At 46.0% G+C, this 10,435-nt stretch overlaps 1 protein-coding gene across 1 annotated transcript in view; it reads right to left on the reverse strand.

Moving 5' to 3' along the window:
* Positions 1–10,429, reverse strand: part of LOC125950847 (uncharacterized) — a 22,312-nt gene extending 11,883 nt beyond the window's left edge. Inside the window, exon 1 of the mRNA XM_049679191.1 lies at positions 9,750–10,429. Coding sequence (XP_049535148.1) covers positions 9,750–9,882 — 133 coding nt within the window. The 5' untranslated portion in view covers positions 9,883–10,429. The remainder of the gene's footprint in view (positions 1–9,749) is intronic.
* Between the last annotated feature and the right edge of the window lie 6 nt (positions 10,430–10,435).

Consider the following 10,435-nt stretch of genomic DNA (forward strand, 5'->3'; position numbering starts at 1 on the left):
TATATCTCAGCTCGTTTTACAGCCGCATACCAAACTAGATTAAGATGTGCAGTAGATACATTGTAATGATTTACGAACTAATTTTCATTCTAAATGCACACAAATCCTTCAAATTCGCGTTGTGTCACAGCCATGTACTTGAACCAGCGCGAAGCGTAGTTTTCATTTTTATGTAATTAGTAACAGTGCAATGCATTCTAATCTATACCGGGTTCTAAAACGCCACCTGCTTATTCCTTGAGAAATATCTTCATTTTTCCCCAACATATGGATAACATTTTGATGGATATATTTATAAGTCCCTTAGAATGGATGCTTTGAGAAGCCCTTGTGGTTTAATATTTATAAATGGGTATGCCGTTAAAATATTTATAAAACCTTAAGCCCAATACAGGGTAAAGCCCTGCGGAACGAAAAATTAAAGGAAATGCATAAAATGATTAAATCCACCAGCAGCAAGTACCATGGGTATTCGAGCATTGCAAGGAAAACTGCGCTATTCCCAGAGCACCAGAGCCAACCAGTGGCTGAAAGCAAACACCGCAATGATGGTGATGGTGATGATGGTAGTGCAGCCAGTAAGATGCCGAAGGTCGTAAAAGTCCATTACTGAGGGATTTATTACACCGAGTGTAGGTACACTAGCTGCTAGCTTAATGGTAGCGGAAAAACTTAAAGTGCAAGCACCGCTCTGTGGTGGACCACTACATGGGGCTGCTGATCTCTGCACGGAAAACTGCAAACCCACAAGCCGGAGCTGCGGTTGCAACAGAATCCTCGGCCAGAGAAACACTGACGGATTAGTCAGCATCAGCCGACTGCCACCGTACTAGCATGTACTTTCATGTGCCAACCACTCGGTAAACGTCCAGCAAGAGCAAGATCCAAAAATAAATCCCATTAAAAGCACGTCCGTTTGCAAATCCATGCAACCCGCGACACAAACAGTGCATAATTTGGAGTGACACTTGCGGTGAGTGCGCTGTTAGAACCATTAGTGGCCCGGCCCGAGTGGTTCAATGTCAAACTATTTTCAGAAGCGTCCCGATTTGGTTTTAACCCATTGTTTGCATTCGAATTCGATGCAGAATTCCCGAAGAACGATGCAGTCCTGCGGTACGTCATCTGCCAATAAAGCTTAAACGGCTGAAGAAGAGTTGCAGTTTTTGTCGCAGCCTCCGTGGATTCCGCTTCACCGTGGATGCAAACGGCGACGCCGTTACATTCCTTGCCACACAGTCCACAGTGGCGTCGCGCTCGAACCATTTATCTCCTTGCACAGCCTTCAACTGCAGACTGTCGTAAGCAGCACCGGGCCCGCCTGAATCTGCATACACTAACTTTTCTGTGCGACCGGAAGAAAAGAGATTATTTCCACTCGCTCGCTGAGGCTGCAAAAAGCTCATCTAGTTATAGTCACTCGGTGCGAAGCATTTCGAGAGCCGTTCGCCTACAGTAACAACCAGCAATTCAACTATAGACGACGCATCTGCAGCAGCTTCGGTTGGCTCTACGCAGTCACGAGAAAAGTTTAATTGACAGGAAACCTTAGGGACATTTGGTGACGGCTCGGGGCAGGATAAACACAAACTTTCACAATACCGGCCTCTGGCGTGGGTTTCGGTTTTGATTGGAAGTCGCGCCTCCGGAGCGGAGAGCTGCACACGGGGGGGACTGTAAGCATCGTAATTGGTTTGCAAACTGTATTCTCCTTCCAGGGATGCGACAAAGATAGTGGACGCCATCCCAGATGAGCCTCTATGCTGCAGAAAATCCTTCACAGGGTCGCTTCTCTATCGGTCGTCACCGCCAGCGACCAGAGGCGCAGATCTTCAGAGGTGATAAATGCATTCCCGTGCTAGTTAGTAACGATCTTCACTCTGTCCTCTTCACACTCTTAGCGTTAGCCTATCCTATCATCGGGTGCAAGCACGGGAGCTTCGGAAGCATGCAATTTCGTGCAATAACTTGCCACTTCCCGGAGCGGATGAGGTGGATCAAAGGTAACCTTCATCAGCATGCAAAGCTCGCGAAACAACGTCCCTCGGGATCCATTCGCATACCGGACGAGCGCGAGGTCGTTAAGGCCATTATGCCATCGTTAGGAAGCGCTACATTAGGTTAGGTGTTGCTTTGAAGTGCATCGCCATAGCCAGATAACATGAATATCATCGAGTTCGTGCATTTGCACTGGCTACAGAAAAAATGGAAAAATCTTCCAAACGATGTCACTGACAAGATTTCCCAGCTGGCCACCTTCGCAACGATGTTCATGACATATGAAGCCCACGGCACATGAGCTAGTGTCCGGTATAATCGGTCTTCATTTACGGCCGCCGAGGACCAGCGTGCCAGTGATCGTGTCGTAGGGGGGGAATAAATATCGCATCACGTCCTGTGACATGGAATTTCCATTTAGGATCATCCGATGCTACCGGATACCGGTGGAGATAACGCACACGTCGCGTTGCTGTCGGCTCGAGATGGTATCGATTTACATCGACACATTATATCGAAGATATTTATAGACGAACGGAAGTTCGGAGGAAAATGGTTACACCATATTGATCAGGCATTTATTTTCAGAGATCGTCAGCGGTGTCTCCAGTGCAAAGCGATGCAATACGATGTTTATTTACATTGATTTTTGATTGTTTATATTTAGATTAGGTTTGGATATGAAATGATTAGCTTATCAAACTAATGCAGTAATTAGTTATAGAACCAAATTGAAGCAAAAGCTAAAGAGAAGCATGAAGCCACAACCGCTGGAATCGTAACGGTGGTACATATTACGAGCGGTGGTACATATTATTAGCAAAAGACATTCAAATATCAACAATATCAGGTGTCAATAAACGCTTCTACGTTGATGGAAATTCATGATTTTCAGAAGCGTTTTGGAGTTTTATAATCCAAAACATAGTCTATGATTTAGGCTATATTTTACACGGTTCATCCAATGCTTAAGCATTTTTCGTGTTGTGAAATAAAATCCGTCAATAAAAATCCAATAGATGTGAAAATGTATTAGTTTCTTAGGGTAAGGTTTGGAGAGTACATCTCCTTCGATAAATTGTTGGAATTGTTATTTTACCGTTTTACAAAACGCCATTGATTTTGATTAACGGCATCCTTTTACAAAACGCCTGGTTTCTAATACACCCATTTCCAAGCTTCACATCTTAAAAACATCCCTTTTTTGCTTAGAATGAGAACATTTGACACATGGAAAAGGATGGATCATACCACAAACCATACCATAAAAGCCCAGAAGCATCATAACACGATATCATCATTTTTTGATGAAATATTGCAAATTTTCGAACGAAATGTTGGTAATATCGTTTCAATTTTCACAATTTCCACGATTCCAAGGTTTACTTTCGGGCAACGATTTCCCAGAAATGGTCATTAATACAGGGAGTCCATTTTGAATTGCAATATTTGAAACCAGTAATTGCGTCGGTATCCATTCAATCGGATTCAAATTGAAAGATCCCGAAACCAATAAAATATGCATTAGATTGATCGAAACCATTCAATCGAGAAGGCACCGGAGACACCAATGGTCATCCAGATATTCACCCACCCAAATCATCCCGCATGCTGCGATAATCCTTGTTTTGCTCTTCGCTTCTTGTCCGTCACTGGGACATCTGACGAACCAAGACGTTTTCCAGCTTGCTACCGTGATCTAAGGAAGATCGATGAATTTATCATTATTTCCTTCCTGGAGCCTTCCGCTGTTTGATCGCGGTGAACGGTGGGAGGGGGCTGGTTATTTTTTCAAATTAACTTTGCCGTTGACGCCGTTTTTTGGGGGGCACTGGACACAAACAAAACCGAAGTTCATTTTCCCATCAAGCCAGGACCCAGGATGGTGGTGGGTCATTTTTCATTTCATCCCTGATCCTAATAAGCTGAGCATAGGCGTGACTGTTTTTAAATGAAAACGGATCACCGAACGACACCATTGTCCATGGGTGTTGCTAGATGATTTATTTGTAGTTTAGGGAGGGGGAGAAGAGGATGGACACAGCATCGTATCCCGGTTGGAATGCTAATCGTTGTTTGTTCGTGGCTAGTACATAGCTAGACATCTTCAATTGTCAAGCCTATGACTCTAGACTGTTCCATTGGTCTGAATCCGCAATCTATTGCCACGACAAGCTACCGATCGGTTTCGCTGTAAGGCCATAACTAGCCATCCAAAGGGATTGACTAAGTGTCATGTATTTATAAATGCACAACGTGACCTCAATATGCGCAAAACCATGTGACACGTTTTTCTGCCTACGACGACGCATGTTTCATTATGATTGAAAAACGACCAACGAATGAACGAACGAACGAACGACTACCCACGACAGATTCATTATGCCCTTCGGAGAATTGATGCTCGGCCTTTTTCCCAAACCCTAGATTAGCTAATAAACGCTATCGCTCATCTCGCCGAGTGACGCACCTAATGTAGCGGCCGTGTAATAATGCACAGAACTGGGGCTAATAATGGACATAGCGTGGCGTCTCAAATGAATGAAGTAATCAAGATTCCGTTTTGATTCGTCGGACCACTTTTCTAGTCCGTTATTAACGCGGACACGTTGGCAGTGGGTCCGTTTCATTAACCCGCATCTAGCGTTCACGTGTGCTCACTCAAGCCAGTCAAATCAATCGGGCAGTTGAGTGACTTTATCCGGTTACCTCGAAAAATCTCTTCAAAAACCCTTAGCAGAACCGTTAGTCCATTTCACCGGTCAAGCCAATGAGATGTCAATCAAGCGGTAAAAATGGCTCCGATTACGAGAGGATGCGACAAGCAACAGGATGGCGATATTAGTATGCCATCAAATCACCGGAAGTCCACTGGATCGATACGGCCGTCCATCACCCGCTGGATTTACGTCAACCGCCCTGACAGCTAAGCGGTGGCGTTAGTGCAGAGAGAGGGAGAGAGAGAGAGTGAGAGAAAGGTCTTTAAATCTAGTAACCATCGACCTCAACAGCATCACGAGTGGGTGGAGCACCTTTTGCACACGCACACCAACTATTAGCATTGCAAAATGTTGATCCAAAGTGTCAAAGTTTGCTGATATTTTCGACCCCGATGGACCAACTTCCTACCTACACCCTCCTTCAATCCTTTTCTCAATCCCCTCTGGCTCGCTCTCTTTCACTCTCTCGCTCTCTCTCTCTCTCTCTCTCTCTCACTCTCTCTCTCTCTTTGTCTCTCTCCTCTCTATACCCTTTTTGGGTGGAATCATTTTTATCGGCACCACTTCGTAACGGATTACGTATATTCAGGGCCTTCGCTACCCCCGTTAGTGGCCATTTTCATTCGTAACCCACCCACGGATCATCTCAATAGGCCATCCGGTTGCTAGGTAATTTTGGAAAATATGAAGAGCAATTTAGGAGCCGAATTGGCCGAAGGAGGATATTTCTACCAGGGGCAACGCGCCATGAACAACCGTCTGGGCGAATTTCGTGGTGAAAAACAAAAGCGGAAGAACAAAACCGAGAAACATTCCAGCAGGTTGACCACGAATCCTCCAAAAACTCCGGACGTCGTCATTTTTTGCTGACTCTATCTGTGTTTGAGTATAGAAGATTGACAAGTGATGACGAAGCACGAAATGAAGATGGAATACACAGCACAAATGTCACCGCCACCAATGGTTGAAATAGCTCGTTTGGTAGTAGGCTGGTCGCGGAACCGGCCGCGGTCTTTTCAGGCGCCTCCATTTTCAGGCGCCTCCATTTCCAGGCGCCTCCATTTCCGGTTCATGGTTTCCATTCTTTTGCTGACTTAAACAGAGAGCGTACCCAACAAACGATGGAGACTGATCCCTGGTGTTGAGCTGGTGTTGAGCTGTTGCTTTACCAACGGCACAACGACACGGTTCATAATCGGTCAATTTGCTGTCCGTGTCAGCATTCTCTGGCAGAACTAGACTGCAACACATGGCCAGCCATGACGGCACCACAAATAAGCTACAGTTTTCACGAGGTTTGCTGTGTGTTTTGTTTTGTTTTTTTTCGGGACAAAGCGTAAAGCAGGCCACCTTACGGGAAAGGTCAACATGGTGTATAGGGAATGTCAGAGGCGAACACATGCGCCAAATGGAATGGGCCAGTGGGAAGGGGGTGAGGGAAAGGAGGCAATCATTCAGTGTCACGCCGGGCGGTTGTTTCGTTCTCAAAAACGGTTACCTAAATTAGGAGCCAACTGGTGATGATTTACGTCTTTTTAACTGAAACATATCACGTGGCATATGTATGTATAGCAAAGGCCGAAGATATGAGATGTTGCCTAACAGAACTGGTCAAAAGTGAAGAAGAATAATTACGACAACAGCGGCCACTTCGGACTGACACCCGTCAAACACAGCACGTACGAGTTTAATAGAGAGGTAGGTTCATCAACAACCCCAACCGTGTTTAAACTATTGAAATCCTCTTTGGAAGTTGCAAACAAATCAACAAAAAACCCTTGTCGATTGTGGCTCCAAGGATTGGTTAATTAAGGCCGTTAAAAAGTTTCGATCAAAAGTTTTGACGAAGGTGTACCGAACGGTGTTTTGGGTGAAAGCACTCGCAAATCAAGTGGGTGCGGTCAGTGGCATTTTGGTTGTGGGTGATTTAGAAAGGAAGGGGAAAAAGGGTTATCCTGGGTAGCCGATAGGTGGACCAACTAACAGGTGAGATAGCTGACATCACATTCCTCGAATTACTATTTACTTTTGTAGTCGCTTGGATGCAAATTATAGACTTAAATTGGCTCTGTTATTTTACGTACAATATGCAAAAACGTATGATTTTATCACATAACAGGATAATCCCGTAATTTTATGTTCATGAAGCATGCTTTTCAAAATTGACAAGATTTTTGGCTCAGTTTTTTGGTTAGTGGCAGCCATTCCCAAATGTTATTTTTATGTCAGACATGCTTCAATATTCCAATTTAATTTTTTTTAAGTCTACACCATCTCATCAATAGCATGATCAGCTGTTGTTAAGTGTTTGGGAAGGTTTCAAACATTCAAATAAATTAAATTTCTTACGTTTTCATCGACGCATTTGTATTCTCCCTGAAGAAAAACTCCCCAAAAAATTTCACAACCGAATTAGAATTCAAGTGTAGCTGCTCCATTTGTAATGCTGTATTATGTGATAACATACATCTCATCAAATTTATGAACTTATCCCCAACCAGGATGATAAATTAGTTGACACGTACATTACATAAAACATACACAGGATCTGAAATAGTAAATGGTTATTGGTAGAAGAGGAATAGCATAAAGCCAGAAACCATTTTTATCAACCAAATATATGACTTAAAAATAGAAAACCACGAATTGACTCAACTTTCAGTTAGGAAAAATTGCTTACTGTATTAGAATTCAAACAAAAAACGATCGAACTTTACTACTAACGAGCTGAATAATGGATGAATCTCTGAATGTTGATCAATTAGCGTGTTTACTCTTGAATCTCGATGCTAACTCAGCAATGCCCGATTAACACTTGGATTACATTAACGCGGAATACGGTTTTAGGTCAATCTCATCGCAATCACTTGGAATTGCTGAAGCTTCGTTAGCTGGAACGCGCGAACGGGAAATCCCTTCTGGCGCTTCATTTATCTAAACTCCTATAATACCATGATGGCCATCCCTCGCCCCACCAAACTTTGGCCCACATTGTAAGGATTCTGTTTACAGTCGAAGTCCGGGAAGAAGTTTGGCGCCAATGCCATTGCCATTGCATCCGTCGATCCTCCCCCTCTTCATACCGTCGACTACTGGCACGGTTTAATTTGTTCGCATTAAGAAGCGAAGGCTACGGAGGACAACTCAAACAGTTCAATTCAACTGCCACTGCTAGGATGTGTCACGCCACTCCGTCGGGTCCGGCGCGTGCTTTCCATTGCTAACTGCTGGTGCCACCACTGGTTACTGCTACTGCTGTCGGAGACAATAAGTTTCCCAGGGCACACAATGTATCAAGCTAATAAATTTCATATGAATCGATATGTTCGATCCAGTTTTAGTTTCCCAATGGATAGCCGCCCTTTGTCTGGGCTACGCACTGGCGCGCACTTGGCCCACACAGGGGTGGCAAGTGAGTTGTCTTTTGGAAAAGTTTCTATCTTTCCCGTTTTTCCTTTTTTGCTCCTCTCTTCTGTCAAGCCAAAGTTAACCCATTCTGGGCGAGACACCATTGTTCCCAGCTATGAGCAGTGACGAACGAAGTAACAGTTTACACCGACGATTATGTGAAATGCGGTGACAAAAGTTTGCAACAAACTTTACCATCCCAGGCAGATCGGAGAAATATTGCGACGGAAACACGTACATCGATAAGGCAGCAAATAGGCATGCGAGTAAAGATCGCTTAGCTTCAATTCAGTCCTTTGCAGTATGTGCTGTGCGAAGCCACACAAAAGGCCAAGATCAGTTTCCAGTACTTTTCCGATCCCTTCTCCGGAAAACGGTCCTCCTTTCAGAGGCGAAGTGACAGATGATATATTGGCTGCACGTGCGGCTACCTATCTGGCTGGCTGGCTGGCTGGCTTTCGATCTTTTCTATCTTTTCGATTCCGTGTCTATCTTTTCGATTCCGTGACCAGCATTTTAGTGCAGGAGTTTCTCCTTTGCAAACCTAGACAATGCGGGCGCGAAACCATGCGAGATGTTTCTGGCGCGTAACAGCTTGACGAACTGAAGGTGCTTCGCGTACGTAGTACGTGAAGCACACACACAGCAAAAAAGAATGTAAATACCGATCGTGTTTGATTGGGGTCTTGGGTCGGAGTCAGAAACGGGCGGACAAAGTTGCACATTCCACCCTTCATGTATCCTGTTCTGCATTCCAGCGGTGACGACGACCGAGGAGGCGCAAGAATGCAGCATAACTACAGAGGGAATCGTAGCAATCCAAAGAATGCTCCACGTAGCACAGCAACACAACACTTTTCCTTTACCATCGTACAGACAACACAGTAAACGAACTGTTGAAGAGCCGTGGCCGAGTTTCTGCTGACTGCGTGATGGATGGCTAATAGTGGACCACTCACCACTAGTCTCTAGTGTCCTGTGTGTGTGTCCCACAAGTAGTAGTGTTCCAGCTGCTCGAGGGACAATTAATAGAGAAAAAAAAGGAAACGCACACACGTACAAGTCTTCTTGAGTCATTGCAGCCAGTGACAACACCACAACCCGGAAATGAGTCCCCGCTCCGTATCATCATGTAGTAAGCAGCCAGGCTGGCCTGGGAAAAGTGTATAGTATCCAGTGGAAACTTTGTCGTGACAGGCATGAGTCACACGAGCCCGGGACCATTCAAGTGCCCACCACCACTAGCCAGCCACACGGGACTCGCACCAGCCCGGAGCATTATTGTTGCTCGAGCCAATTTGCTGATAGCAGCATGCTGCCCGGGCAAATGATGGCAAAAATGGGAAAAAGGGAAACGCTCCTGCCGCCTTCACCTGCTCCTGGTACCCCGGGTGTGTCCTGGAGTAGGCGGAAAATGCCACCATATGGTGGTCGTGGCCCAAACCTATCGCGCTGCTTATCGCTGCTCTCGATGCTGCTGCTGCTGCTGCTCGATAAGGAAGCGAAGCCAGCTGGCCTGGGAGCAACCGGTGGTGTACACTGTTATTGATATTTATTGCCAACTAGGACTCCTGGGCTCCCCTGGTCCCCTTCCCGTTCTCCTTCGCCGCTCCGGGAACTTACCTTCCAGCACGTTCGTGGCCGATGGCGGGTAGCGTTCGTCGGAGTCGTAGAGATAGTTGCTGGCCCCGTGGGCCGCCGCGAGGAACGCGATCACCAGCCAGATCAACAGTCTTCCCACCGTGCACCTATGCATCTTGGTTCATTCACTGTGGCTCAGACCGCGCGAAACACACCCAAACACACACTAACACACACACACACACGGGCGCACGCAATTCCTTTACGGTTGCTTTGTTTGTTTTGTTTGCTTGCTTCACGTTGGCACCTGCACCAAGGTGGGAATCGTGCGATCGAATACTATATCTCACAGCTCAACACCGTCGTCGAACACCAAGATGCAGCCAGAATAAACGCCACAAAACTTGTCAACCACTTGTGGCTTGTGGCGGTTCGGTTAGAGTTAGTGCCGTTAGGCGTGCCGAACGTGGCCCTCAGTCAGTCCGTCAACACGTGTCACGGTACCACCGGTCCGGTGTCGCGTCCGGGGATCGAGAAAAGCGGGGGGAATCCTTGCGTTCTTACACGTGCTCAAGCAGCTGGACGCACACGGACACGCACTGAAACGCACGGCGTCACTTACGGGCGGGCGCGGACGCGGCCTTATCACCTATTCACACCTCAATCCACACCTCGCTGTATGCTTTTATTCCCCCGGGATGATGCTTCCGAAAGCTACCGTATCCAAC

The sequence above is a fragment of the Anopheles darlingi genome, chromosome 2, assembly GCF_943734745.1.
Source record: "Anopheles darlingi chromosome 2, idAnoDarlMG_H_01, whole genome shotgun sequence".
NCBI classification, from domain to species: Eukaryota; Metazoa; Arthropoda; class Insecta; order Diptera; family Culicidae; genus Anopheles; species Anopheles darlingi.